Below are 27,379 nucleotides of genomic sequence, written 5' to 3'. Positions count from 1 at the left end.
AAGAATGGGTGGCGGACGCCGCTGCACCCCGCGCGAACGGGAGAAAGAAGTAAAAAGTAAACAAGACAAGCTTATATGCGAAAAAAAATGCAGGGTGCAGCGGGTGACTCGTCGGTGCGTGCACGAGACGAGAGACGAGAGGCGAGGAGGAGGAAGGGAAGGGGGAACACCCGGGCTCAGGGCTCAGGGCGGTGGGCGATCGCTACGACAAGCTGAAGCGGCTCTTGAGCAGCTGCATGCGCGACATCCGGGGCGGGGGCGGGGGCGGGGGCTTCTTGAGCTCGGTCATGCTGCCCATGCTCGGGTCCTCCGAGTCCGAGCCCACGAACGAGGCCGTCTCGAACTCGGTGTCGGTGGGTTTCCGGCGGAAGGGCCCCTTGAAGATCTTGTGCTGCGCGAATGCGAGGATTGGGCTGTGCATAATAGTACCCGGATCGCGTCAGCACGCGCCGCGGAGGATGAGATTGATATTTATTTTAGATAAAGAGAGAGGAGAGGAGAGGAGGGGAGGGGACGCACATGGCTCCTATTGATGCGCCGAGGATGATTTGGGTCATGAGCGAGGGGTCGTATCCCTTGTGGACGATGGCCTGTGCGCGCGCTGATATTAGCAGGGGCAGGGACAGTGAGCGACAGCACGCAGCGGCACATACGAGGAAATGCGAGTTGTTGCGGTCGAACATGAAGCGGAGGGCGAAGCTCCAGCCGGACTGTTTCTCCAGGATGAGGTCGACGCCCAGTGCGACGAGGAACGAGCCAATGGCCGCACAGCATGAGATCTACGTGACGGACGTCAGGCCGCTCACGCAGACAATCAATACAGTCACTTGAAATTACGCACGATACCCAGCCGTTGCTTGAGGAGGACAGAGAAGATGCCGATGAGCATGAACGGCACGAGGACCAGCCAGTTGACGATATAGGTCGGGATGAGCAGCCCCGGCCGGAGGAGGACGACGCGGATGCCAACCGAGAGCCCGCCGAGAAAACCGATGAGCAGGATGCCGGCCCACCGCCCAAAGTCGAGCACACCGCAGATGAACCCGACGAGAAATCCTCCCATGCCGATGACGGTGAGGACGATGTCGGAGAGGCCGTCTGCGCTGACCGTGTTCACGAACGCGGCCCACACTGCGGGCAGAAACGGAGAGGATGGTCAGTTTCATGCTATTTCTGGACACAGACATGGCGGATCACGTAGGTCGGCTGGTCGTTTCGGGTAGAGTCAAAGTAGCGGTGCGACCGACGGGGATATACGTGCATTTCGAACGGTGTAGTGGAGGCCATCGTTGAGAGTACTCACCACAAAGCGTGAGGGCAAGACCGATGCCCAGTCCAGTGGTCACACGATAGAGGCGGACGCCCGCAAGTGCAAGCGGGATGCCGGTAACGAAGACGAACGCGAGCCAAATGATTGCGGGCAGCGAAAAGTCAGTGCCTCCTCCATCGGTGCCAGGACCTTGAGCGATCGGTTGGTTGTTGGTAGGATTTATGACGGAGGTGTTGTCGCCCGTTTCCGAAGTGACGACGACCGGGGTGACGCGCTTCCAGTAGTGCGCTGCGAGGTCTGGCGCGACGTCCGTGCGGGCGATGGGGGAGGCATGGGTATCACTGACGAAGGCCAGGAGGAGCAGGAGCCATGAGAGGATCGTTAGGACGTGTGGGGTTAGGCTGTTTTGGCGGAAAGACTCCGCCATGAGCGTGGGCGGTCAGCAGGAGATGTGGACAGCCAGGGTGTCGCGAATGCTGGTCTCCAGAGCAGCGTAGGACGTGCTGCTGCTTGGAGAGGATGCCAAGGGTGCGCGAGGGAGTATCCAGGCGGCAGGGGAGGGTAAAGACCGACAAGAGTGGGATAACGAGTGTGTGGTTTGTCGAATGCCTGCGACTGGGGTGTGCTAGGATGTTGTGCAGAATGGTGTTGCTGCGGAAGGGGTTCGAGGAGGAGGCGCATACACCGGGTCCAGGCCGGGTAAATGGGACAGCGCACTGGGCGTCGCGGGTGAGGTAACCAGACCGAGATAAGAAAAGAACAGAGAAAATGAAAGGAGGCGCGTATGCCCTTCTCCGCCGGGTCGGGGGCCAAGTTGCGATGGGGACCCGCCTCACGCGCCCGCCGTGATCGTGTCTCCAGATCCAATCCCAGATCCCCATGACGCCCCTGCCCAGTGCCCGTGCCTCCGCACATTTCACCTCCGACTTGCTCTGCGGCGTGCGCACTTGCTCAGCCATGTTAACATTCATAATAGCGCGGTCGGTGTCTCTTGGTCGACAACGCTCGTATACCTTTTCGCCGAACATCGGTTCGAGTCCGTGTCAGCACCCGACCGGGAAGAAGACCTCGGCTCGCGCCAGTCGACCCGCATGCTCCTCAGGAACTTGACAGGAACTCCACAATGCCTTCGCTCGCTCGGCTCTGATGCAGATGGCGCAAACTTATGTGAGAACAGAGGATGAATCAGCGCTCGGCATATGGGCAATAATAGGTGAGCACGCCTGGCAGTGGCATGGATGATGCATTCGTGTCCAACGAGCTTACATCAGGTCATTGATCTTCAACTGTGCAGCAGACAGTTGTGCAGTGGACCGCACGAGCGTCCTGCAATATGACAGCAGTGCTGCCACCGACCACCGACCACTCTCGTCAGATCGTTGAACGAGCAACCGGGCCTATTGCCTACCTCTGGTGAGCACCGATTCTTTCCCAGCGCGTGCGCACTGCCTTTTATTCGCCTGTGCTACAACTGTTCGGACCAACAGGATGTGGTCGACCGTCGAGCGTTCTGAACAGGTCGCTGAGCGTCAGGAGTTAGGGCGACACCTCGAGGCTCGCCAGCCGAAACTCAGACAGAAATAGCCTGCTGCCGAGGCCGACTCTTCCAGGGGCGAAACAGACGACAACGCATATAGAGCACAACACTCGAAAGAACGTTAACAGCTGCGAGACTGCCACTGCATTTGGTCGCCGCCATCGTTGGCACTGGTCTGCCCGTCTGCAGGTCGCGCGAGTAACCTTGCTTGAAAGCGTGGGGATCGCATCGTCCAAACAATCCGAGGCGGAGGACCTCGACATTCCTCGAAGCTCAACCTGCTGAACTGCTGGAGGGCTTTCTGACTCCTGAGCACGTCCATCAAATTATCCGCACCCTGTCCGGTAACGATCTGCTTGATGCAAGTGCTGGCAGGCTCGGAAACGGAGAAACCTGTGGTCCTGCTCAATCGTTTCGACGTCGAGTCCGAACTTTCATCCCTGGCCCATAGGCTTGTGGCCGCACGCAAGACCGGAGATATGTGGGCGGCTGGCCTGTCGTTCATAGGTCAAGAAGGACAGCCCCGCTCCTGTCTGCTACATATGCGAATTCCCCTGTGAATACTTCACCGCCATTCGCCCCGAGCGCTGCGCAAGTTGCGTTGCAGGAGGACGCGACGGTGCGAAGGCCGAAGAACTCGTGAGTGCAGCTGCGAGGTTGCAGAAGGTCAGTATTGTCTCCTTCCCTCATTGACCGAGTATCTCCGAGTATCACTCACGAACGGCGGCTGCAGGAATCGGAGATGAGTTCGAGAGACAAGCGGAAACTAGGAGGGTTCGTCGAGAAGTGGGCTCGGGTCGCTGAGTGAGAATGGAATATTGACGTGCCGATACCTACATACCTGTTCAGGCTCTATGGAGGAATTTGCTAGTTGTCCAGACGTTCTCGCAATGATCCTGGATGGCAGACTCTGCCATCGCATCCAAGACGCGAGGCGCGGTCAGCTGATCGTCCGACTCGGAGGACGCGCCATACAGGTGCTTGCGTCTACATCTTCTCTCTCCCAATGCCATCATCCCATGTTTCCTTCTCCTCCTCGTCCAATTCAACCTCTCATCGTCGTCGTGGAACTCGTGTATACACGCACGGTAACGCTAAATTATATTGTAGCCATCCTGTCTCCATTCTTGCGTGCCCTTCGGGTCGGCGATCGTGTTGCAGCACTCAGGCACTCCTCCGCCGTGCTGGCTGAATGTCTTCGGGACTGTCAACGCACCACACTCTGCATGAGACTGCCTTGTTCAATGCAGCCACAGCCTAACGCGAACTCGGAGAATATCGGAAGGTGAAGCCGAGCAAGGCTGAGGCCTCTACTCGCGGCTGGCAGGCTGTCAGCCGCACCCCCGGGGGTTTAAAGGACCTTCTCGCTGCCGTGTTGCTCTCTCCAATGGACTCCTTCCATCGCAAGTCTCCCTCGCCATGCGAAGTAGACCGAGCGGAGGAACGAGGTACCCCAGGACGGCTGGTAAGCCCCTCCACGCATGCATCCCCCATCCTCCATCCTCGTCGCTCAGTCGCTGCCCACTGCTCAGGATACGGCCTCCGGTTGTTGGAGTTTTTGTTTCACCCGGAGGTTCCAGGTGAGCGTCGTCCACTCACTCGTCTTCTTCTCGCACCCCGTACATCCTCCCCCAAGTCTTGCGACTTCCGCCCACTTTCCCGCCAGCCCCCGCCCGAGACTGGGCTGACATCGTCTCTGATAGCTATGAAACCATCAAATCAAATACCCCAGGACATCCCAGTTGTCGTCGCATGCCTTCCTCGTCAAGCGCACTAGCCCTGGCGGCCGCCTAGGACGGCCGGTGAGTACCCACCCTTCCTCGACATGGCTCGCTCAGCCGCCCATACTTGCCTCTCTAGCGTCGATGGCGAGCACGCCAAAGAAGCGATGCGAAACCAAACCATATAGCAGAGCGCGGGACGCCAGGTACGCACTTCGTATTCGAACCCGCGTGTCTTTCCCTCCTGTCGATTGACTGGTGGCGGGGCTGACATCGATGCTCAGATAATTTGTAAAGTCAAAAACAACGCCAGGCCAGAAAAGAAGCCTGTCAAGAAAATATGAAACCCCATAGCACCGGTGGTGAGTACCTCTTCTCCAGTGACCCTCCCCCCCTCGCCGACACGAACCCATCGATTACAGAAGATCCTCCGTTAGTTCGCCTCGTCGCCGGTCTGTTAGCCGCTCCCCGTCGGTTTCTGTTCGACAGAAGAGCCGTGCCTTGAAGAGCACACTGGACGACGTTTCTTCCTTCCCTCCCTTCCAAGTTCCAAGACGTAAGCACAAAACCCATATCGCCATGTGAGCCTTTCGATTTCTTCAACACCTCGCGACGGAGCTGAGCTGACCTCGATCATGTACTACAGCGACGACGAAGAGAAGTCAAAGAAGAAACGACGGTTGTAGGATACCATGGTTCGCTCACGACTCTGGGTGAGTGCTCGTTGTTCAGTGCGACGACACGCAAGAGCCTGTTCTGGCTGACTTCGTTCGCGTTGCAGAGTAGTCTGGGGAGTTGTACGATATGATGCGGCACCCGCATCCTCGCTGGGTGGGCGCTCCTCTCTCCGACACGCAGCTGTTGTGGCTGACCGTTCACGTCTCAGCGGAGCCGCCGAGTAGTCTGGAGGGTTGTACGATATCATAAGGTGCCAGCAGTCTGGAGAGCTGTACGATATAATACGGCGCCCACGTCCTCGCAAGGTGAGCACCATTGGGCTACGAGAGTCTCGTCATGGTGACAGTTCTGACTTCTCGCCGCCTTGCATCCCAGCCTGAGTGGAGCCGCGGAGAAGTCCTCACCAAGTTGTACGATAGCATACGTGATGAAAACTCGTGAACCTAGGTGAGTGAACCCGAATCCTGCAACGTTCAGCGTCAGCAGTGGCTGACTTCGCTCTCCACCGCAGTGGAGTTGAGAAGCAGAAACGACTCGGAGGTTGTACGATAGTATCGAGGGTAGTCGACATGCCAGTGAGTATAAGGACAAATTGCGACTGTGCATGCCTCACCTCGTCACTGCAGATCCCAAGAAGGTGGAACGTCCCGCGCGATGAACTTGCATGGAGACATCTCGTGGTTTCAAACCACCCGGCCCGGCATGGGTCAAGTTGCTCGATGGAAGAGCTGGGCCATAATGCCGCGTTATTTCCAGTGCTCATCTGTGTACCCTGCTGTGTCGCTTCTTGTTTGGTTCTTCAGTGCAAGAGAGAGGTTGGGTCCGAATCCTGAGTATTGCGCTATCTTAACCCTTCCCGTGATTTCCGGTCCTAGCAGTCAAATATGGTATGTCGTACCCCGCTTAGTCATATGCTGACGCCCGTCCCACCGTTTGAAAACCCTGTTTCGACTTTGCCACAACCCATTGCCTGTCCTTCGTTCATCCGCATCTGCGACCACTGCGACCACTGTCATGGGCGCACATCCATGGTGGCCAGGCAGAGTATGTGGAGACGGGACGCTCCCTACGATTGATTGCGATGTCTGGATTGCTGGCTTCGGCATGACCAGGAACCACCTCTACCTCCTCTGCTACTCGCACGACCTCACGTCTGAGGAGATCGAATCTCAAGGAGTTCAAGACGCGGCTGCCAGGATCCTGGATCGTTGGGGAGGCGACGGCGTCGACCTTATTCCAATCTACACCACCGGCGACGACGGCAGGCGGTACGAAGATTACCTCGTCGTCCTCTTCGTTGCTCCGCAAGTCCACGGGAGAGAGCCGCCGATCAAAGCGCTCCAGTACAAGCCAGAGTATGCGGACGTCCTGCCCACGATGTTCGACGAGTGCTATATGCGCGAAGAGAAGTATTTTCCGCGGCGCATCCTTCCCTGGGTGTGGATGCCTTGGCCCGAATACCGGTACCGTGCGTCCCGGACTCCCACTCTCGCATTCCTTCGTGCATTGGGAGGCTGATGTCGATGTCGATGTCGATGACGATGACAATGATGCAGTTACTTGCCGCGCTGCCCGCATCCTGGAGGAGATCAGCAGGGATGTCTCCGCTCGTTGGCGCGCCCGCGCGGCCGCTAAGAAGATTCACTCTTCAGAGTCGTCTACAGCCGATGGGAGCGCCAGTTCGGGAGGTGATAATGGCAAGCAGGGGACTGTTAGTGGAGAGTCGGGATCGGAGAACGGGGCCGGCCTGGGCGAAGGGGGTTCTGTCGGGAAAGGGGAGACGAATCCGCAAGACGATTGACGGTCGAGCACTACGATCCGGAATATTACTAGTAGAGCGTACGAGAGCTGACAGAACGATTTCTGCGCATACCACAACACCACGCGATCCGCGCGATAGCGACATAGGCTGGACGTGTTCTCCGAGGAGAATCAGAGCGCACAAGGGAGTGCAACATCAGAAGATAATGAAGTGGCGGTTTGTGCAAGTGTTCAGTCACTCCAGAGTGTGACCCTCAGTATGCAGCTCGGATCTCGCTTTACTGACTTGCGGTATTTCAGAAGCAAACATGCGAGGTTGAAGAAGGACATAGCAGCGCCCAGTGATTTTTGACCGCGTAGGTCGGTATCATGTCATTCGTGGATCTCATCTGACGACGTGCCGCTAGACTTCCGACTAATTCTCTGCCGCCACCACGCGCTTGTACCCAGGTCGTAGAATTATCGCATGCACTCCTACGTGATCTGACAGCCCTCGATATGTCTCTTCGAAATCCACCGTCCATCGCTTTGGTACCACAACCGCCTCCGTTCCCGTCATATGCTCCGCATCCACCGGTCTACAAACCATTTTTGGGCGCATATTCTCTTTCGGTGGCGATTACTGTTCGTGTAGCAACTGGTTAGCCCTTCGAAACGAGCGTTGAAGGCTTCATGCATATTTGCGGGGACCATCAGAAACTTCGTCACTTTGCGCAGATGGCTAAACACCCATTGCGCATTGCTTATGCGAAGTGTAGTGTCAAATAAATATACACTCGATCCGACATAGGTGTCAATGGAGCTACTCACCTATTGCTACACTTGCGGTTGAGATCACTATAGACTATAGTCCGAGCCCCATCCAGGACATCAGCATCCAGGGCTACTTTACTCGGGAGAAAAGGAGCAGAATGCGCTGGCCCTGTACTGGAACTTGCAGGCCCGACGAGCATCCTGCCGCTTCGGTGATTCATATCTTGGAGTGCTGGCACTCGTGCTCGACGAGGGAGCATCTACACAGACAGCGGCAGAATAGGACGCTCAAGATCTAATTGGCCATCTACGCATATGATATTGATACATTGCTTCCGGGTCGGACTGCGCGAAAACACGGATGGGATGAGGAGCTTGAGTTGGAGCAGAAACCCTCTACAGTCGGCGAAAAGTCAGCTCACCTTACAATTACTAGGCCACACTTGCATGCCGACTCCCTATGGCCCCTCGGTGGAGAGAGGGCTGCCAGGTAGCCTCAGCGTCGTCTCGTCTGTTCTGCTCCCGGGATACATCCGCGTCGCACCAAAGCTCTCGAGTTCGCTCTCCTCTGGGCCATCATCGGACCACTCCATGCTGGATCTGGCCGACTCTGAGTGGGCTCCGTGATTGAGGCCCGTGCCCATCGAGTCGACGAACTCTGCGAAGTTCAGAGTGCCAGTTCGGGAGTGGCGGACGAAAGACGGGTCTGTCGTGTCGTCGGACTTCCCTTCGACCACGTCTCGGAGGTTGAGGATGAAGCGCGAGATGAGTATGCTCGTGATTCTAAACGGATGTGCGAGCGAGGTGAGCGGGGTGTGAGTGCTTGCGAACCAACAGACATTGAGGGTTCTTAACACTTACGGATCCTGGAACGCAGTCACAGCGCTGGTGTTCTGCAGATGACCGTGGGCGTGCCTCAGAGAGAGCGTCGGCGTGGAGAAGCGTTGCGGACTTACGGGAAAGACGTTGAAAAAATATGTTGAGCAAATTGAGGATCATCAAACAGCTACGGTCATCGACTTGGCGTCAGCATGCATCCTTCTATAGGCACTAGGTGGAAGGGCGCGGAAACTCACACGAAGTACAGGGTCCCATCCTTAAACAGTGCATCGGTCAACGAGGTCTTCACTTGCACACCAGCCGCCACTTTCCGAATGCCCAAAGTACTACGCCATGTGATCAACAACACGACGAGGTCGCCGATGATAGCGCACGTCCGACTAGCGATAGTTACTGGAGTTGCGCATCAGCACCGATCTCTCCACATGGACGCTGAACCAAGAGGATGCTCACAGCTATCAGATAGGTGAGCGATCCGTGATCGTGCAAGACGTCGAAACAGGACTTACTGTACCCATTCGCTTTCTGATGTGGACGACGTTAATACGCAGTTGAACGGCGGCGGGGCCTCGAATGGCTTCAAGCGAGAATAGTACAGCTACGCCCATCCAGCGTTAGGCAATCGAGCGCAAAAGGAGTGACAGACGTACCGACTCCATCACCACATGGGGGACAAACCAGACGAACGTGAGGGGAAGCACCCACCACTTGTGCTTGCTCAGTGCATATGCGCGCAAAGCGGAGAACACTGGAGACGGTTTGACTCAGTAATCACCAGCAATACACATTGTCTTTTGGGGAAACTGTACCAACCTGCCCAGATGTATGGCGGACCGGCATTGCCGATGATGACCATCCAACCTACGACATTGCAGCTTCAAGTTGAGGCATTGACGCAATCAGTTAGTAACATGCCATCCCGTCCTGGACGACAGTATGAGTGACATACCCCTGAAAACGTTCGCGGGCCAGTCAGTTGGAGCGAATCACAGCAAAGAAAACGGGAGCGAGCTTACACGATCCGATAAAGGGTACATCGAGATCACTTGCGTGATGTATTCCAAGAACAACCAGTACCTGTTCAGGAGGAACAACACTGTTGCGCCAGTGATCTTGCGTCTCCAGACCAGGCGAGCTTCGCGATCGACAGTGATCGCCCATTCGAAAGACAGTAGTGCTGCGGATCGTAGAAGTAGTTCATGAGCGTGGGACGTAACAGTCGGAGTTCGTTCGACTCACTAAAGGCTGACAAAACGCAGTATGTCTCCCGAGTTCTGTGGGGGCGATGTCAAAAATTCTCAGGCTACCGCGAGAACGATGAGACGCACATTGCAGAGATCTCTTGGACGTAAGTTTCAGACATGGCTGCCAACACAGGGAATGACTGAGGTTGTCCGTCAATGTAGGGCCGCTGTCTTTGATATACATATGCTAGGACCTGTAGACAATCAGCGATCTATTCGGTGAATGATGTAAAAAAAATTGGAGCGGTAGTCCAGACGCTAGTGGGCTGTGAGCGCGATTGCATTCTATGAACAATATTGACATGGACTCCATGATGAACCTGTGAACAGTATCGCAATAGGCGATAGCTCGATGCCGCATATCCAACACCCTGACAAAACACAGGAGCTGGCTGTGCCCCTGCTGTGGGAAGACTGGCCACGAACGCAATGGCTCATACTTGCATCAGACAAAGTCTGGTGTCGATTATATGCTGACAAAAGGGGAAGATAGAAGCTGTATTGGTCGATGTGATTGAGAGAATGACCTGAGGGGCAGAGGTTACCGTTGGGACCTGGACGGACGCTGCAGCTGTACGGGCGTGGGAAACTGGTACATAGTTCTGGTCCTATGTAACGGCTACGTATCCCATCGGCCGTAATCCAGGAACAGTGAACTGAAGGTGATTTGCAATGAGTTGATTGAGTTACGCTCACCCCGGAGGTTTGATCAACGACAAACCTTGTGCTCGTATGACTTTTGCCAGCCCCGACTCGGAAGATATCGACTCTCCCTTGCACCCTACATACTTACTGCTGCGAACTACCACGAGCGATTTGCGGGAAACGAGCTGATCAACGACTTGCGGGGTTGTTGGGCCATTCTCTCTGATTGACAGCCAGTCGCTCGTCTGCCTAAGTAGGGGTGACAAACTTGCGGGGCCATGTTGAAGGACAAATTCTGAATGAGATCAAGTTTTAGTCGCACAGCCCCTTCGTGTTTCAGTGATTGTGCCGGTATCATAAAGAGCGCAAGGGATGCGCGCGTGCGTGAATAGTACATGAACAGCCAGACGGAGGAAAGTGGGACATTGAGAAGAGGCTAGGCGACAGACTCCGTGTTGAAACGACATGGGGATGCGTACGAGAACGCACGACACGTGCGATGCCAGGCTTGCAACACATCGGTGACTACACGGCGACAAGGCTGTCGTGGAGGAGGAGGCGCATGTCAGCCTCGTCGTGCGGGATAGGCTCGTCAACATCTTCAAACAAGACGTTGTACACCACGTCTCCAGATCGTTTCATACAATACGACTCCACCTCCCAGACGCCTCGATCCTCTGCAATGTTCCCCTCGAGCACGAACCTCATCTTGAGTAAATCGTCACGCTTAGCCTTCGACAGGATACCGTCGACGGCATTAGGGGTAAGAGGCTTCGTCGACGTGGGAGCAACGCGGGAAGGTGGAGGAGTAAGAGGTTTTTGAACAGGACCCTGGAGAGCGAAAGCGTTGAGGCGAGTGTGCGGTGCCGGTATGTTCTTGTTCATCCACTCATTGTGGCTGCAGATAACCGCGTGGGCGACTCCTCCACAGACCCGAAACAGAAAATGCTCACATTTTATGGGAGCGAGCGTGTACTTTCCATTCCAGCCCCTTGTAATTTGACAAAGGTTTCTTGATCTTGTGCTGGTTGAAGACCAGCAGCCCGGACATAGCGGCATGCATACGAATGACACGTCTGAGGACAGACCTAGGTGTCAGTACCAAGGGTTCACGTCACGGACAAGACTACTCACTGGTCAATCGATCGATCAGGGTTCTCAAACACTTCGTCAACAGCTCGCAAGAACGCGTCGGGGTCGTCATCAAGCCCTACGAGGGTATTGGCGCAGAAAGGCCCTTTCTTAACCTCGGGGTTCTGATACAACTTCGCGATTGCCTTGTCTCGCGCAGTGGGATCTGAGGCGAGGAAGTGGGTTTCTTCGGCATGGATCCTGAAGTACTTCGCCTTTTGTTGGGCCAGCGCTTCGATGTCAATTCCGGGATCCCTGCGTTTACCTTTAGACTGTCTTGACGGGGGCATGGTGTTGGTAGAGCCAACTGCGAGGAGGAAGTGGTTGGGGTGGTCGTAATGGAACAGTTGAAGAGTCAACGCGTCGCGTTCCGACGCGCTTGACGCGTGCACGTGACCGTCTGCAGAGAGGAGCGTCTGTGTTCGACAGCTGCAGTCTGTAGAACTGGTGGTAGCTCACGCCGGTCTGCAGAACCTACTCAACAATTGAGTTCAATGAAAACCACCCCAGGCTCAATTGAGAGACCGCCAGGGTGAGAATGACACTGCCGCTCCAAGGACGAACACCGCAGAATGTCCCACCGGGATATCTCACCTGGGCCATCGGACTGCTCTACCAAGACACCGTCGCCGTGACCCCCATGACAGGGGTATCTATCGCAGTAAACCGCACCTCAGTCACGTTCAATGCGTCGAATCACCGCTTCACTGGGCTAAGTTGTACACCAGACACTGCGCTATAGACTACCAGTCTGAAAGCTGCAATCATCTCCGGCCTGTATGTCGACGGCACGACGAGGTATCTGCCAGGCTGGAGCGTGAGGTTCTCGATGACGACCCCAGAGAGCGCGTCGGAGTATGGACCCGAGGTCGCGACGTGGCGCCCGAGGGTAGACCCTGTGGACGTGTTGAACACGGTGAGGTTGAGGGCGAGCGACGGAGATGGCTGTGAGAGTTGCAGACGGAACCTGTGCCGCGCGGGAAGTGAGAAACATGAGACGAGGTGAGTTGACGGAAGAAACACGCACTTGAGCTTCGTCGGAGATGGTACGTTGAGCTCGTACATCGGGTTCGAGGTGTACGTGCCAGAACTCGGGCCGCCTCCTGCAGACTCGGCAGTCCTGCATGTCCGGAATTATGTCAGTGTGGATGGTCTGCGCACAAACGTCGCGCGGAGTAGAGATGAGGAACGCACCATTCCCCTCGAATGTGCTTGCTGAACATCCCAGCGCCCTCTTGCAAGATGGGAGTAATCTCAAAGCGATCCGAACACTCGAGCCGTAGCGCGAGTTTGCCAACGTGCCGGGGCTCGAAGGCGGACACGACAAGTGTGTAGTCTCCAGCTGCATCCAACTTCCAAGTTCAGCGCGGTGTACGTGGTGCCCAATGAGAGGCGTTACGTACGCGGGATGAGCCCAGTCGCATGAGCGTAACCGTAACTGTATGGTCCGGATGAGAGCGCGATGTCGTTGTGGCCGAGTCTGTCGTAGCATGACTGGTGAGCGCGCGAACAACGGCAGAAAAGTATGCTAGTGCTGACTCGTTGATACGCCCGCCTTGAGACCATGCGAGCATGATGTTAACGGGGATGTGTCGATCTGCACTGGCTGCAACTGCGAACTGCGCCTTCACATCCCGAGTTCGGGTGACTGCATCGGTATGTGGATGGACGCGCAGGTGGTATTGCGGGTTGAGGTAGTATGTTGGGTACGTGTTGTTTCCGCCAGCGGTCTTCTGCGTGAAAGCACCCTCAATCTATCGCAGATGGTCAATCAGGTTCGTTGCCTGCGCCGTAGGTGTAGTTGAGGTATCAACACACGTCTTTGGTGTAAAGGAGCTTCTTCGGGGGGTTCGCTGTTGCCTTGTAGTTGGAGTAGACTGTAATCGTATAACCGACGTCTTCGCGTTCTCCTTCGTACGATGCGATGAGGGTAATGATGTCCTCTGCCACAGCTATTGTCTGCTTGACCTAAGATGCCGCTCAGTCACGATGCAAGCTATACCCCGGACAACATGTCACACACCAGAACGTGAGGCGAGTTGGTATACTCTCCCTGTGTATACCCCATGTCAGCTGAACCTGGACATCGTTGAATGGAGCGGTAGTGACACGGACCTTTGTAGAGAGCACATCACTGTCAGAAGCGGCGATCGACCCACTTCCAGTATGAGCGTTCAGGGCGATGTACTCGTCCTTTGACCGGTGGCTGCGAACGTGCCGGGTCAATAGGATCCACACTGTCTCACCCTCTGAAACGTTCGAAGGGGATTCCAGCTGCACTTGCATCCTGGCATGTATCGCTGCAATTTGATCAGACGCAAGCTTTATTAGGATAGAATGATTGCGCACATGTGTCGCCGCCTTTGCCGTCCCGCTTCCACATCCTGCACTCTCGTCAGTCATACTAGCCTTGAGTGTATACCCGTCAAACGCGCACCCGTGAAAGGACATCTGATGCTTGAACATCGCCGGGTTCCAACTGAAGTAGAGACCATCGAAGAGCTGGTAGACAGAGTCCATCGTTAGCTCGACAGTTCCTGGACGAAGTGTTTATCAACCGGGTTCCTCCTAGAGGGGCACATCGAGGCTCACGCTTTGTTGCCTCGGTCGAGACCTCCGTGGATGCGCGTTCCTCGTCGGCACTGCGTTGCAACCATGGATCGAAGATAGTCAGTCTCCGGTTATCCTTGGATTGATTGACCCCTGAGACACCTAGTTAGCCTCGCATATTGTGATAGACCATCATTCTGGTCTAGACAAACCTATTATTGCATAGCAGTGGGTCGCCAAGAGGGCCAAGGAAGCGTCTGCTACCCTCACTTGCTCCCCAGTGCCTAGCGTAGCCACGCAGTTTCCTGACATGGTTGGTAATTCGTGAGCGTTTTGGACCATGGCGACGAGCTAATGGCATACCGCTATTGTAACCCCTCAGGAGTCGATCCCATGTCTTCTCTCGCTGGAAGTGGGAGCTGAAAGCCAATAAGCATGGACACAACGAGCCAAAATGGTGTCGTACCCTTTCATGTCCAGGACTTCCGGTATCCAACCTGCAAGTGCGCTGGGATGGTTTCAGTTGGGTCTCGCGAGGCATAACGTAAGCCGAGAAGGTAACGGGCTCACTGTAAATCTGTACTTGAATCCCTGTATGCCGAGCTTTAGCCTCAGCGTTGAGCGGTAGTCTTGGAAGCCAGACCTACGATCCGACGAAATCATATCCACCGGCAAGCTTCATATACTATGATCTCGACGTCAGGTTTGAAATTATGTCCGGTGAAGGCGGCACTTACCGCCTTTTCGACGAGTGATGGCCACAGTTGCTCCTTGGTACCCGTCGAAACGCACATGAGCGTCCCGTCAGGATATGTGGGTAGCTGATTGTCAATGCCTTGGGTGAAGGTGAGACAGTCAGGGAGAATACTTCGTGAGTTTAGAACTCACTGATCTAGAAAATTATATCAGTCAGAACTCAGACAGAGCCACCAGGGTGGTCATGTATACTTACGCGCCTGAAAGTACCGTTAAACAGGAACTTGCATTGAAATTGGTCGGGCTCCGCTTGCGGGTGCAAGGAGGATGAAACCATCTGGACCGGCGTGAACGCTCCATGTATGACGATACGAGCACAATCATACCTTAGAAGCAAAGCGCCGATCGTGGTCGATCGCGACGACTATCGCGGCGCAGACTGAACAGTCCGAGATGATGTGCTGCATGACATCTTGCGGCTCTAGATCGACATCGTGACGGGGACTGTTTTCGTTAGGACCGCTGTATCTACGCCAAGTTGCAGATTGTGCGATCTGCTCTGCTGATAGAGACGGTTGTCTGTGTGAGGAACGAAATGATAAGTATGTACGTCATGCAGATCGCCGCAATGCCAGCTCACTCCGATGAAGAGGTTGGAGATTCTTGCGAATCCCAAGGTGGAAAGAATCCTTGGTTGATCAGGGACGATTTCCGAAGAATATATAGCTGCTCCCCTGAATACGTTCCAGTCAGAATTTGTTGGATGGTACATGCTCATGCCGACGCATCTCACCTGCAGACAACTCGTCCTTCAAGACGGGTGCGACATCCCGCCTGAATGCCTTGATCCTTTCCGCGCGCTCTAACGATTTGCCTGCCTCCGTCTTATAGAGTGTGCGTAGTCTAACGTCTGTAGTCCGGTTGCTAAGATAGAGGTATTGTTCCGTTGCTTTGACATACATCCGGAACGCCTTGTCGAAATCCTTGGCCAGCTCCGCTGTAGCCCCTTTGTGGTAGGAGTCCTACGGTGTCATGAGCACGATTTTGACGGAAGATAAGTACAGTAGACTTACCTGTGCCTCCCGAAGATTCGTTTCCCCTGCTGTCGACGCCATGAATGACCAAAGGATGCCAGAAAAAGAGAACTAGGACTCCTGGTCACTGGCGACCAGCGATCTTTAGTAGTACTAGTCCCGACGTTGACGGAGTTGGCAAGTTCGGCAGTTAAATTCAGGTTCAACTTAGGAAGAACCGTGTTCGGAAGAGCCGCAACGATGTTGAGTGGAAGAACAGCAGAGAGCAAAATGGACACGTCCGGGATCGAACCGGACCCCTCTCGCATATACAGATGCTAAGCGAGCGTGATAACCAACTACACCACGTGCCCGCTGTTCGGACATAATATATATTTATATATAATAAACCTTTTTAAATCCCAGTGGTATTCTTGTCCTTTTGAATCTCTTCTCCAACCGTCTTCACACTCTTCAACAAGTGCTCTGCGAGCATGCGGACTGGAACGGTTGGTTTCCAAGATTCGGATGGCTCCAATATCACCTTCCACGTATCCTCATCCAATCGTACGAATTCATCAGTTTCTGATGGGGTTGTAGTCACTACTGGTCTCGGAACCGTCGGGCCCAAGAAACGCCAGTCACCGCCGGATAGCACCTCCGTAGGTGCGTGCTTCAGTACCGTAGCGACGTGCAAGGATGTTTGATTTCTCGTGTGTTCTCAGCTCCGATCTGGAACGGGCCATTGCGGGCACGACTGCTGACCTGGGTCCTGAATAGCCTGCAGCACCAATGATTGGATTCATTAGACCACGTTGGCACGTGGACCTGCGAGCACAGTACTGCTGCGGTCTGCAGCTGGAGTCATTCACTGTCCACGAGCCGACATCCGATCAAGCAAAGTCTGACAAATATCCGATGCTAGGCGGTGGTGAGTCTGTCGTGGGTAGTATGTGGTCTGAAAACGTGTCAATGACAACTTCTTCAAGTTTATCAACCAGAGAACGGCCTGAGCCGGGTACACGTTGGCGTGCACCGCCCCATACTATATAAGCATATCGCATTGGTTCCATTTCCCCTTGCCTCTGCAATGAGTTCTCCACACACATCTGACGACGACGATTTCTTCCTGCCGGATGATGCCTTCCTTGGGCCTGCCCATCTGGAGGACACCATCGTCCTTGAAGCTGCTATCGATAACATCCACGTAGTCAACCCTACACAGCTTTCTTCCGCCTGGAGAGAGCTATCTGCCGTCTCTGTCGAGGCTGCGCTCACTGGACGACCAGACGTCTTCGATTTCGCGAACAATCACTGCCTACTTTTCGCCGCCATCCGCTCTCCCGTCAAGGTTACCATTTCAGACTCGCTCGAGATCGAGAAGCTAGATCTCCCTCTCCATCACAAGATTGCCAGTCACGACTCCCCCATCGTCCTCGACAACCCCGTCATCTTCACTCGAGAGTTCCTAGAGGCACGCAGGCGCAACCGCAAAACGACGGACGCAGATCCTCCCACACCGACTGACCCCACGTCCCTAGAGAAGCCGCCCCAGAACTCTGAGGAAACGCCGTCTCAGGAGAAGAACCTAAACTCGCCCACTGTCATGCAGTGGAAGACGATCGGAGTCGTGTACGTGACCATGTCGTCCATCCCACGAGAGGTGCATGTCGGCATCTCTGTCCTGCCCCCCTACCGCAGTCGCGGCTGCGGCATGCAGGCCTGCGCGCTCGCAGTGCAGTGGGCCATCGAGACCATCGATGCCCACCGTGTGCAGGCACGTATCATGACCTCGCCTTCTCGCGAGAGCGCGCAGCGCCTCTTCACTGCACTCGGCTTCGCTCACGAAGGGATCCAACGCCGCGCAGTCATCGACGCAGAAGGCGCCTGGGCGGACATCACGCACATGGGAATCGTCGACGTGGACTGGATCGTCCGGAAGCGTCGACGAGCTGCGCCGCGGAACCTGTGGGATGAGCTGTTCGAGCGCCACCAACGCGAACGGGAGGAGCTCCTGCGCTGGGAGGCGAATGAGGGTGTCCCCGGCCCGCGCATACGCAGGACGAGCAGCATGGAGACCGTGCGCAGGCAACCGTACATATATTCAGACATCTCGTCCTGCGCCGACACTGACATCGACACTGACATCGACACTCGCTCGCCGTCCCCTGCTCCTTCGACGTCTTCGACGTCTGCTGCGGCCTCCCGAGCTGCTGCTCCTTCTGCTCAGTGGCAAAACCATCTCAATTCTGACCCCGACGTCGAGGAGTCTGGGGATTTTCCGCCCATGTCGGAGAGCGAGACAGACGACCTTTTCTCCGATAGTGAATGGGTGATGGGTGACCTCGATTCCGATTGCTCGGTCTCATCCGGAGAGCCGGTCTCACGCCCACTCTCAGCGGCGAGCTCGTCGTCATATGGGAGCATTGGAACGGTCGCGACGTCCTCGTCTGGTGTGCAGAGTCTAGCAGACGGATATGTTCGTATGAAAGTCTGAAGTGCGTTCATCGCGTTGCCGGTCGCTGTGCTGATTCGTGTTTGCATTCTTGTACTTCTAGCCACTGCATCTGATTTCTACGTTGTAACCGGATCCAATACATGCAACATCGCTCATGGACGTCGCGCCGGTACGAACTGCATCGGATATACGCTCGAGCTTCATGCTAGGTGCTACTTCGACATGTAAGATTGGCTAGGCCTGCTTATCATATTCTCCTCTAGGTCACTACTCATTCTGCTTGCGTCGTATGTCGTGTTAGATACTCGGGCTTCACGACTATGTACCAGATATCAGACAACAGGTATTCGTTACATCCTTCAACGCTATGACCATAGTCGTGCATAGTTGTATACCCCTCTCGGAAGTTCCGGCGCATCTAAGAGAAATACATACGATGAGCTAACACAACTTGCGCGGCACTCAAGAGCCTACCAATGCTTACAATAGTCGACGTGAACTCGAATCTCCCTCGGCACCGGCCCCAGGCGTTCCCGGAGCGTCTTGCACCACCACTCCGCGTCGTGTGCGAGTGAGTTCTCCTGGATGAACACGTGCAGCAGGGCGAGGTTGACGAGCGGACCTCCCATCAGGGCGTCGCGGGCCTCCTGTCCGCTGAGGAGGTCGATTGCTTCGGTGCGGGTGCCATGGTAGGTGACGTGCCAGACCCCGCCGGCGTCCGTGCCGCGCTCCATGGAAGGGAAGAGTTGTATGGTGATGGTGTGGATGCATTCGGAGCGAATACTGCGGAGGAGAGAGGCGAACTGCCGCCGCAAGAGGACGAGAGGTTTCTGGACCTTAACTGGGGCTATCGGCATCGGGGATTGCGGACTGGGTGGTTTGCTGACAGTCAGAGCGAGGGATACGGACCGGAGATAGCGATACCGCTCAACACTCTTGCATGTGTCCTCTGAGCCAAGGGCGGGTCAGGTGTGCGCGTAGGAGGAGCGAGGCTGAAAGGACGAACCCCAGGGCCACGAGCCTTCGAGCTGCTGGAGGCTCAAATTGACGACTTTCGTGCCAAATGCTTGCATGATGGGCGGGAAGTTGTCTAGGCTCTACAATGATATGAACGTCAGCTACGTTCAACCCTGAAACAACCAAAGACAGCTAACCCATAGCGTAAGTGCATACAGCTCCTTGCAAGTCGAATCCTCCCGCACCGCGCACAGCTTCGCGCACTCCTCTGGGGTGCAGCTGACCTGGAACCGCACGACCCCGCACGATAGCTCGTTCAGCTTCGGCAGGTACCGCACGAGATGCACGAGGTCCCGAGGCGAGTGGAACACGATGTTCGATATCAGCAAGCGCTGCACCGAGTTGTACTTGCCCACGAACACATAGTATATGGGCGGGAACGTGTCCCAATTAAACTGGCGGAGCGCGAGCTCATGCACCCCGCGCAGCTTCGTCACCAAGCGCGGGTTCGCGATCGGGAAGAATCCATGGCGGTGTGCATCCGCCGGGGTGACGTGCAGCTCGTGTACGAGGTCTGCGAGAGTGGGATCGGCGGTGATCGTCGAGAGGAAGCGGTCGACCTGCTGCGGACGCCGGAAGCTCACCCGGTGCAAGAGATTGTACCTGCTCCGCGGGTGCCAGGACTTGCAGGTGAGGGCGCAGGCGCGGAGGGTGTCGTAGCGGAGGCGGACGTAGAACTCGCGGCCGCAGGCGTCGAGGATGAGTTCACAGAGTTCTAGAGGGAGGCGGGATTCGTCCATCGATGACCGGGGGCAGTGAGAGCGGCCTTGTAAGCTTGACAAGCACGATTTGCCACAGAGGTCCAGTGTCCAGTACTTTAAAGGACTATACGAGCCTTTTTAAGTCGGCTGTGCGCCGCAGCCGCTCATTCATCAAAGCAATTAACGTTGGAGTGTCACTCACCAACGACAGATTGCCCGCGAGTGGGAAACAAGTAGCGAGTAGCAATGCGCACATGCGCATCATGCTGACACCTGTTATCGTGATACAAGGTTAGAGAAGGATCGAAGGGCCTGCTGGGTCTTCGTCGGCTACTGGTATGTCGGCATGCATCGGATCCAGGGCGCCGTATGGTAGCTGTAGTATTCGCGCCTCAAGGCACGCGTGACGTATACGAACTATGTTTGAATGTAGGTCTGTGTAGGTGCCGACGGACACAAGCGGTACATACAACAGATGCGGAGACAACACTCACCAACACCATTTTTAGCCAAGACCAAAAGCGACATTCTCGTGAAAGGCGGTATGCAATCATCCCGAGATCTCGTCTCGTATCGTTTCGGTCATTTACACGTTCATCCAAGTAACATCGTCTCGAACCCGGTCACCAAAGCGCAACGACCCCCGCGATCGCGCACGCACCCATGCACGCACTTGCAAAGATACCAAGCGCAGTGGGCACCGCGGTCCACGCATACGTCAAGATGCCAAGCAGCGCAAGCACAAACCCAAGGCTCGACATGCCTGCGCACACCGTGTGGGCGCGCGACAACGTGTCGACCATGCCCTTGAGTGTCGCGACAATGTCGTCTACCACGGACGCCTCCGGGTCCATGTCGCGCGACCTCTGCGGCTGGCGGCGGCGGCCAAAGCGGAGGAACCACAGCGGGTGCGTGCGGTACACGCTCACGAGGCCGCGTAGGTCCGTGAACATCTCCATTGGGAAGTCTGTGATCGCCTCGATGGGAGAGGAGGGGCCCAGTGTCGAGCCTACGGAGGTGGACGGCCTGTGGGCGTGCGAATGAGAATTCTTGCGCCCGCGACGTTTCTCTGTGGCATTGCGCGAGGTGGAGGTCGCGCGACTGCGTGAATGGGGCCCCTTGACCGTGTCGTCCTCCTTCTTCTCGGCATCGTTGAGTCGGTAGCGGATGAGGACGAAGGAGGCGACATATGCGACGATAGCTGTGGACAGAAGGAGGTGAGCACCACAGCTATGGACGATGGTATAGATATATATACAGCGGTTGGGATGAACCGCAGCTGATCAAATAACAGAGCAAGGAACTCACAAGCACAGACGTGGAAGATGATCGCTCCGCCGAGGCTCGCATTTATGACCATGTCTCGTTTGGACCAGCTACTCAAGTCGTTGCTCCGTGTGGTTGACGTCAGCGAGAATAACAGACTGTCGATAGACACAAAGAAGGTCGTCTAGTAAACTCATAAGCTACGCGGTCAATAGTGCACGTACTGAATACTCACCACTACCGCCTGCTGCTGCAGCCGATCCAGCCATACTTGCACAACGGCAAGCAGAGCCTGCTTCATCGCGTCATCCGGCGTAGTTGCTAAGTGGATAGTTCGTGAGCTTCTGATCCCTCTGTAATGAAACTAATACTCACCTGGGGCAACAGTCGTAGCGACGCGCGACTTGAACATGGCGGACGGATGCCCCGAGGGTGCGAACGTGCGGGGACGTGCTTGGGAGCTTTATGGACGCAGTGGAACTTGATCAAACCGTAGCCTTCCACCCGACGTTCTTCGGAGCATCTCCATCAAGCTAGTCAAAACGTGTTCTTGCTGCATTCCGGGAGGTGGACAAGTCGGGTCGATGAGCCCAGAAACTATAGCGCCCGCGAGCGATATCGACGGTCGAGTGTATGCAAGCGAAGAACCAACTAGTACTGTTGGATGCTGTCTTTCTTGTTGTGGGGGTTGGAGAGGTGAGAAAGGACGGTGGTCGGTGGAAGCAAGGAACTGAGCGCCGTTGTGGACATCGAGTTCAGCGCCCGGCGCCCACGCTCAGGGCCGACTCTGACAGTGACCTTCACCACGACCGTGTCTTCGCCGACATCATGGCGGATGTCTCGGTCTGCGATTTTCTGAAGTCGTACCTTCGGGAGGCCAGGTTTGTGATGAACAAATTGTAAGTCGCATATTTTGGCCGTACTGCTTAAGATGGTACTGAATTCCTGTTGGATTTAAGTGGCGGGTCCGGTGCAGGAAAACATATACCTCATGAACTCATACGACCGTCTCATATGTTCACGAATATCAGTTTCTGTTACGACCTCAGCTGAACAGTCTCCTCTACTATAACACACTCGCGACCACCTGCAACGGGTCCATCACATCACCGAACGGACTATACGCCGGTCATACACAGGGTTAACGTGGTTCTTCTTCTATCTCGAACTGCGTAGGATCTCGCAAACAAAGCTACAATTGAAACGAAGGCATCAGGAAACCCGGATACCGTCATATAGTTCAATACAAGCCCCGAAGGACACTGGCACGTCCACCTCTCCTCGATGCATCTCTTCGGCCATTCACAAAGGGGGCGCAGGCCCGCATAGCCTGTGGTCTCGTGAGCTTCCAACTACCGCAGCAACAGGTTCATCCTGCCATGTTCCTGCATTTCGAAGCTTCGAACTGGCGCTGACCTGCTACGGTCCTGCAGTATAGTAGTACACGAGCTCCTGCAGCCTGCGAACCCGCTATGCCCCCGGGACTCATATGCTAGTCTGTCGCAGTGCGTCTGCCCCTCACGAGCAGAGTACTCGTCTCCAAGCTCGTCTCCTCCCCTCAGTCCATGGCGACCTACGCGGATGCTGCACGGTCTCAGCCCGTGTACGTGCACAACTGGAGGGGCAGGCACTCGTCACTATCTGGAGGAGTGAAGTTGTCTATGGCAACCGAGTATCGTTCGCCACCGCCGCCATTCTTGGGTATGTTGCAGGTTCGTCCTATGCGCACGCTTCACTCACATTCGATTGCAGAGCCGCGACCGGGTACACAGCGCCCTCAGGACACGAGCGAAAACCCGGTGTTCCCCTCTCCCGGTGCTGCGATGCGCTCACGCGCCGTCCAGCAAACACTTATCGATCCCGGACCCCGCCCAGATGAGCGCGCCAGCACTCCACCGCAGCTACGCAGCCGTGCGTTCCATAGCCTTCCCCCGACGCCGACGTCAGACATGTCGGTGTCTTCCTCGCAGACGCTGGTGCGCAGTGCGACTTTGCCTACATGTGGGAGAAGCCCTGGCCACCTGAACGCTAAGGCTCACGCGTTCGTGCCAGGACGCCCAGTATACCCCATCCCTGAAGTGGATCTCAACGAATACATTAAGCAGGGCGCGTCATGCCGCCAGTGTCCTCCGCTGCAGCCCTCTGGGGCACCTCTGCCTGTGGACAATATGGATCCGTCCGATGAGGAAGACGTGGCGAAGCAATGGCGAGAGCAGATGGGAGTGCAGGCGAAGGCCAATTTCACCCATTTACAGCAGGAGACTCCGAAGAGCTCGTCTCCCATTGTCCAAGACGTCCAGGGAACTCAGACTCGCTTTGGCTGGGCGTTGAGTAGGGCGAAGAATATCCAGGATCTGAGCACAGTACCATATCCCGAAGGTATTAGACGGATTCACCCTCGACTCAATCGCGGCGGCGCAACAAAGGGCATCTTCCTGTAGGTCGTCATGCGCTTGACTGTCCATCCTTCGATATACGGTTGGCTCAATGGCTGTTCTAGATACGACAGGGACTTCCTCCTGCAGTTCAAGGACGTATGTAGGGAGAGACCCGATTCGCTCTTGCATGACTATGCCGCGTCTCTCAAAGTCCTTGCATCTCCGGGTGAGCATCCGCCTTTGGATGGTGTTACCATGCCGAAGAGCTGGCGAAAGCAGCGGGAGTCGCGTGCGGCTCATACCACCAGACTTGCCTTCGGGTCCCTCAAAGCAACAAGAGGCAGCGACGACGTCCGTGTCGCACCCTCTGTTCTCCCGCTCACTGAGGGGCAGCATCTGTCTTCCCCTCATCGAACACGGAGCATCGCATCCGACCGCAACCCTGCCCCCAACTCGCCCAGGACGGTTGTAGGGACGATGTCGGAGAGCGAGTCCATCGCGACCCGCAGCAGCTCGGACGCGACACGGGCGGATGCAGGAATTGGTGACATTGAGAGGCGCAAGGAGTCGGATGCACGGTTTGAAGAGCTCGAGAGACGGGTGGCTTCCCTCACTCGGGAGGTGGAGTCGCTGCGTGAGGAGGTTCGTCGGCTCCAGGCCCTCCATTCGCCATGGTAGAGGACGAGACTTGCGAGACGGTGGGACCTTACTTAGTGTGTTCTTCGAGATCTTGGGTCATGTCTGCTCTCAGCGCGCAGTGTACCGTACTGTAATGTGCGATGGTATAGGTGGCTGAACGGGCTGGTGAGTTGGATAAATAGCAAGTACTTATCTGAGTAAGTAGGCAAGTAAGTACGTGATAAGACCGATTATAAGCGAGTAACTCCCGAACAGGCGCCTCAGACTTTCTCTCTTGTTCCTCCCATCCAGCTCCCATCCATTTCGTGGTCCGAGTTCGTGGTCCTCGAATCATACCACATCGACCTGTTCTGCCTCGGACGAAAATGCTCCTGTAGTCAAGGTAGTTATCTACACTGAGAGTTGCCTGGATCCAGAGCCATCTGCCCATCGCATATATGCCAGCAGCTCATTGTCGACGGTCCATCTGAAGGTATGTCCTCGTTCCTCACTTCAACCCCTCCCCTCTGGGCACGACGATGCATAACTGTTCCCTATTACCTGACGGGATCGTCCAAGTAGTGACGGTATCTCCCTGATTGACATACTTTACGCAGACGCTGAGTTTATCCTCCTTGCATCAAGTTCTTCGTTGTGTCCCTGCCACTTTGCATGCTAATGGTTATTGTCCTGCCGCAGGTTCGCGTTTCTCCGCTATGTGAGAGTGCTAAGGTGAGTGCTCGTCGTGTTGCGCCCCCGTTGTTTGTTGCTTGCCTTGCTGTTGATGAAAAATATTCGTATCGCTGCGTTCTTTCTGACGAGAGGTCGGGACTCTTTTAAGTCGCGACGCTCTCGGGTGACCACGCTCTTCTAGAGCGTTATCTTCTCTCTGATTTTTTGCTTTGCTATGTTATGTCGTGCCGTACGAGGGTACTGACGCAACCTGTACTCTAGTGCCACTGGTTCGCCTCCTGATCCGAGTCGATTCACTTGAATGGTACCACGTCAAGAAGAGCGGAGGCGGCATATTCTTCAGCACTCTTCGAGATTCGCCGATGGTGCTATCGTTCTTTCAGGTACGCACCTTCCGTTACAATGGCTCTTGAATATGAGCCCATCCATGTCGAAACTCCGACTCTTGCTGGGCAATTCCGTCTGCGTAAAGATGGGTGTTCTGAGGGTTACTTTCACTCTCTACTCTGCCAACTCTAGCGCGTAGTAGTGTACGATCAATGGGATACACTCTTGGCTACAGTCAGTCTGCCGTTTCATGCGTAGTCGTCTAGCCGCGAGTTCCATCCACGCTCTCGCAGTGCAATCACATTCTACAAGGGAATGAGTGAGCATCCGAGTCCAACATTCATGGGAACGGCCACATACCCGCACCATCGCCCGCGTACGACCGTCTACAGAAGAGCTTATCACGAGCTCCTGCAAACGCGAGAAATAGACATGCATGTGTGCGCGAGCTCTGGGACTATCGAGGATCTTGCCGACACTGTTGAAGAGCGTGCACAAGCACTCGATCGCCTCAGGGCTATCCGCCTTGTTGAGAAGCAATTTGATGCTGTTGTGCATTACACGCTCCGTTAGTACCCCCTGCTTGAACAGCTCGCACATGAAGGCGATGACTGAGCTTCTGCGGTCGTCGTCGAGGTGCGAGTTCACTCCGGCCTCGGGCACCTCTTCTGTGATCTGTGCAATCGTGGCGGAGGCACCAGCCCCCTGCGTACTCCAAAGACGCTCGAAGTCCTCTTCGCACAAGATGAGGAGGTGCTTGCGGAATAGTTGTCCGCCCGTGATGGGCTTGCCCTGCGCATTCCTGATGGTCTCATCGCGGATGTCCAAGCTGATCTGCTCGACCATCTTCTTGCACAGGCGTGCGTACATTGCGGACGACGTCTGCGCTGCCGTCGCCCTGTTGTGCACGATCCGTGCTACTCGACGAAGGGCTCCGTCGCTGCTCTCGCGGTCGAGTTGGTTCACGCATGCGATGATTTGGTCGGAGACAGAGTCGAATTGTCCTAGGAGTTCGTTGAGGAGGGCGCGGATCGTGTCATCGCACGTAATAGGCTCGTCCTCCTTGGCTGGACTCGCAGGAGTGGGACCGTTCGCGGGGAGCGAACGCGAACACGGGGGAGCGGGTTTGAGAGTGGCCGCAGGAGACTTGGGCGTTCGACCAAACGAGGAGCCGCCGCAAGTCGGCATTCCTGGTTAATTTCTTTTGAGTGCCAACACGGGTCTGGGTCGACTGAAAGGCATACCGGTGGGCACCGTGACGCTAGGAATGGACATGGACATGGAACGGATGGGCTGAGCCAAACGTCCCTTGTTCTGCAACCCGCGCGTGCATAAGGGGAACACCTTTACCTCTAATCTTTTGCTGTTGAGTTCGTAGATGCCGAGGCCGATGTGGTCATGGCGGGAGGGATCAGAAATGATGTCAGAATATATACAACGGCCCTGGGAGGTGCGAATCAGGCCCACGCACTCAGTGATTCCAAGCGTCTCTAGTGCAGGAAGCGAGTCAGGCCTTTCTTTGCAGACGGCCATGAATTGGAGGAGGAAGTCGCGGTCGTAGCTGGAGCGAGTTCGTCAGCGCATGATGGCCCTGAAAGATGGATTAACGGCTGCATACCGGTACTTGCCCGGTCTTGCGTTGACATTGAGCTCGGACTGAGGGCTCCTAACACCTTCGGGGTACTGGATGCTGCCGATGTCTTCGATGATGCGTGCGGCCTCCAGCACTGATGGTAGAGTCGTTCGAAGGGAGATCTCGGTGGATGACTGCAAGTTGAGCCTACCAGTCGTTGCATTCTTCGTGAGTATTGAAGCCATGACCATGACGATATGTGCGCTTCGAGATCGAGCAAGATGAAGTTCGTAGTGGAATGGCAAGACTTGGACTCGCTACCGCAGCACCAGGGCGTTTCTACCTCGTGGTGTCCTGGGTCACACGGACGTATCGCGCATGACCACCAGACATAGACGGCTGCGCATTGTAGCTCGACTCTTGCTCTTTCAACGCCGGGTCGGAGCTGGCAGTCGATGTTGTGTCGAGCGCCCCTCTCGGACTCATAGTGTGCATTGCTGCCCTCGATG

The 27,379-nt window shown here is 55.6% G+C and overlaps 12 protein-coding genes and 1 non-coding gene across 13 annotated transcripts; 4 read left to right on the top strand and 9 right to left on the bottom strand.

The window, feature by feature from the left end:
• Nucleotides 1-127: 127 nt before the first annotated feature.
• On the bottom strand, nucleotides 128-2,087 carry L226DRAFT_165779 (uncharacterized protein). The gene is made up of 5 exons (XM_067672586.1): nucleotides 1,304-2,087; nucleotides 842-1,131; nucleotides 654-779; nucleotides 520-590; nucleotides 128-413 (listed from the first exon to the last, which is right to left on the bottom strand). Exons 1-5 carry the CDS (start codon nucleotides 1,695-1,697, stop codon nucleotides 203-205), a joined length of 1,092 nt encoding a protein of 363 aa, XP_067532519.1. The 5' UTR covers nucleotides 1,698-2,087; the 3' UTR covers nucleotides 128-202.
• Nucleotides 2,088-5,411: 3,324 nt separating this feature from the next.
• Nucleotides 5,412-6,130, top strand: L226DRAFT_165791 (uncharacterized protein). The gene is made up of 4 exons (XM_067672587.1): nucleotides 5,412-5,511; nucleotides 5,582-5,653; nucleotides 5,718-5,781; nucleotides 5,833-6,130. Exons 2-4 carry the CDS (start codon nucleotides 5,634-5,636, stop codon nucleotides 6,037-6,039), a joined length of 291 nt encoding a protein of 96 aa, XP_067532518.1. The 5' UTR covers nucleotides 5,412-5,511; nucleotides 5,582-5,633; the 3' UTR covers nucleotides 6,040-6,130.
• A 90-nt stretch (nucleotides 6,131-6,220) lies between these two features.
• L226DRAFT_525062 (uncharacterized protein) lies at nucleotides 6,221-7,007 on the top strand (the record flags this gene model as incomplete). The annotated part of the gene is made up of 2 exons (XM_067678935.1): nucleotides 6,221-6,674; nucleotides 6,763-7,007. 2 exons carry the CDS (start codon nucleotides 6,221-6,223, stop codon nucleotides 7,005-7,007), a joined length of 699 nt encoding a protein of 232 aa, XP_067532517.1.
• Nucleotides 7,008-8,178: 1,171 nt separating this feature from the next.
• L226DRAFT_573609 (uncharacterized protein) lies at nucleotides 8,179-9,923 on the bottom strand (the record flags this gene model as incomplete). The annotated part of the gene is made up of 11 exons (XM_067684885.1): nucleotides 8,179-8,503; nucleotides 8,582-8,671; nucleotides 8,797-8,953; nucleotides 8,999-9,015; nucleotides 9,070-9,158; nucleotides 9,211-9,308; nucleotides 9,374-9,421; nucleotides 9,472-9,511; nucleotides 9,577-9,737; nucleotides 9,800-9,834; nucleotides 9,889-9,923. The coding sequence occupies 11 exons, from the start codon at nucleotides 9,921-9,923 to the stop codon at nucleotides 8,179-8,181; spliced, it is 1,095 nt and encodes a 364-aa protein (XP_067532516.1).
• Nucleotides 9,924-10,794: 871 nt separating this feature from the next.
• L226DRAFT_615224 (uncharacterized protein) lies at nucleotides 10,795-11,912 on the bottom strand. Its single transcript, XM_067686747.1, has 3 exons — nucleotides 11,584-11,912; nucleotides 11,403-11,525; nucleotides 10,795-11,347 (listed from the first exon to the last, which is right to left on the bottom strand). The coding sequence occupies exons 1-3, from the start codon at nucleotides 11,868-11,870 to the stop codon at nucleotides 10,975-10,977; spliced, it is 783 nt and encodes a 260-aa protein (XP_067532515.1). The 5' UTR covers nucleotides 11,871-11,912; the 3' UTR covers nucleotides 10,795-10,974.
• A 356-nt stretch (nucleotides 11,913-12,268) lies between these two features.
• On the bottom strand, nucleotides 12,269-15,941 carry L226DRAFT_537690 (cysteine proteinase; the record flags this gene model as incomplete). The annotated part of the gene is made up of 22 exons (XM_067681361.1): nucleotides 12,269-12,547; nucleotides 12,608-12,700; nucleotides 12,775-12,922; nucleotides 12,984-13,060; nucleotides 13,120-13,334; nucleotides 13,399-13,548; nucleotides 13,604-13,633; nucleotides 13,696-13,880; nucleotides 13,930-13,964; nucleotides 14,018-14,117; nucleotides 14,173-14,283; nucleotides 14,343-14,435; nucleotides 14,494-14,549; nucleotides 14,597-14,638; nucleotides 14,701-14,721; nucleotides 14,778-14,815; nucleotides 14,868-14,965; nucleotides 15,079-15,163; nucleotides 15,213-15,405; nucleotides 15,467-15,560; nucleotides 15,620-15,848; nucleotides 15,900-15,941. The coding sequence occupies 22 exons, from the start codon at nucleotides 15,939-15,941 to the stop codon at nucleotides 12,277-12,279; spliced, it is 2,406 nt and encodes an 801-aa protein (XP_067532514.1). The 3' UTR covers nucleotides 12,269-12,276.
• A 190-nt stretch (nucleotides 15,942-16,131) lies between these two features.
• On the bottom strand, nucleotides 16,132-16,213 carry L226DRAFT_t198. Its single transcript has one exon. It is a non-coding gene; the product is annotated as a tRNA-Ala (tRNA).
• A 94-nt stretch (nucleotides 16,214-16,307) lies between these two features.
• L226DRAFT_615222 (uncharacterized protein) lies at nucleotides 16,308-18,740 on the top strand. The gene is made up of 3 exons (XM_067686746.1): nucleotides 16,308-16,505; nucleotides 16,565-16,770; nucleotides 16,829-18,740. Exons 2-3 carry the CDS (start codon nucleotides 16,632-16,634, stop codon nucleotides 18,334-18,336), a joined length of 1,647 nt encoding a protein of 548 aa, XP_067532513.1. The 5' UTR covers nucleotides 16,308-16,505; nucleotides 16,565-16,631; the 3' UTR covers nucleotides 18,337-18,740.
• Nucleotides 18,741-18,767: 27 nt separating this feature from the next.
• On the bottom strand, nucleotides 18,768-20,054 carry L226DRAFT_573605 (uncharacterized protein; the record flags this gene model as incomplete). The annotated part of the gene is made up of 3 exons (XM_067684884.1): nucleotides 18,768-19,246; nucleotides 19,304-19,394; nucleotides 19,452-20,054. The coding sequence occupies 3 exons, from the start codon at nucleotides 20,052-20,054 to the stop codon at nucleotides 18,768-18,770; spliced, it is 1,173 nt and encodes a 390-aa protein (XP_067532512.1).
• Nucleotides 20,055-20,638: 584 nt separating this feature from the next.
• Nucleotides 20,639-21,693, bottom strand: L226DRAFT_547155 (uncharacterized protein; the record flags this gene model as incomplete). Its single annotated transcript, XM_067682476.1, has 4 exons — nucleotides 20,639-21,216; nucleotides 21,324-21,465; nucleotides 21,517-21,602; nucleotides 21,657-21,693. The coding sequence occupies 4 exons, from the start codon at nucleotides 21,691-21,693 to the stop codon at nucleotides 20,639-20,641; spliced, it is 843 nt and encodes a 280-aa protein (XP_067532511.1).
• Nucleotides 21,694-22,846: 1,153 nt separating this feature from the next.
• On the top strand, nucleotides 22,847-24,337 carry L226DRAFT_573603 (uncharacterized protein; the record flags this gene model as incomplete). The annotated part of the gene is made up of 3 exons (XM_067684883.1): nucleotides 22,847-22,982; nucleotides 23,034-23,718; nucleotides 23,782-24,337. 3 exons carry the CDS (start codon nucleotides 22,847-22,849, stop codon nucleotides 24,335-24,337), a joined length of 1,377 nt encoding a protein of 458 aa, XP_067532510.1.
• Nucleotides 24,338-25,545: 1,208 nt separating this feature from the next.
• Nucleotides 25,546-26,485, bottom strand: L226DRAFT_467753 (ARM repeat-containing protein; the record flags this gene model as incomplete). The annotated part of the gene is made up of 2 exons (XM_067676091.1): nucleotides 25,546-25,602; nucleotides 25,658-26,485. The coding sequence occupies 2 exons, from the start codon at nucleotides 26,483-26,485 to the stop codon at nucleotides 25,546-25,548; spliced, it is 885 nt and encodes a 294-aa protein (XP_067532509.1).
• Nucleotides 26,486-26,773: 288 nt separating this feature from the next.
• L226DRAFT_437714 (eukaryotic initiation factor 4f subunit eIF4g, eIF4e-binding domain-containing protein) lies at nucleotides 26,774-27,034 on the bottom strand (the record flags this gene model as incomplete). The annotated part of the gene is made up of 2 exons (XM_067674780.1): nucleotides 26,774-26,858; nucleotides 26,916-27,034. Coding segments are annotated over 2 exons (204 nt in total), but the record flags the coding sequence as incomplete, so codon positions are not given.
• Between the last annotated feature and the right edge of the window lie 345 nt (nucleotides 27,035-27,379).

Source organism: Lentinus tigrinus (genome assembly GCF_003813185.1).
Source record: "Lentinus tigrinus ALCF2SS1-7 unplaced genomic scaffold L226scaffold_26, whole genome shotgun sequence".
Classification (NCBI taxonomy): domain Eukaryota; kingdom Fungi; phylum Basidiomycota; class Agaricomycetes; order Polyporales; family Polyporaceae; genus Lentinus; species Lentinus tigrinus.
Note: the sequence above shows the minus strand (reverse complement) of the source record. Positions and strands in the feature narration are given on the sequence as shown.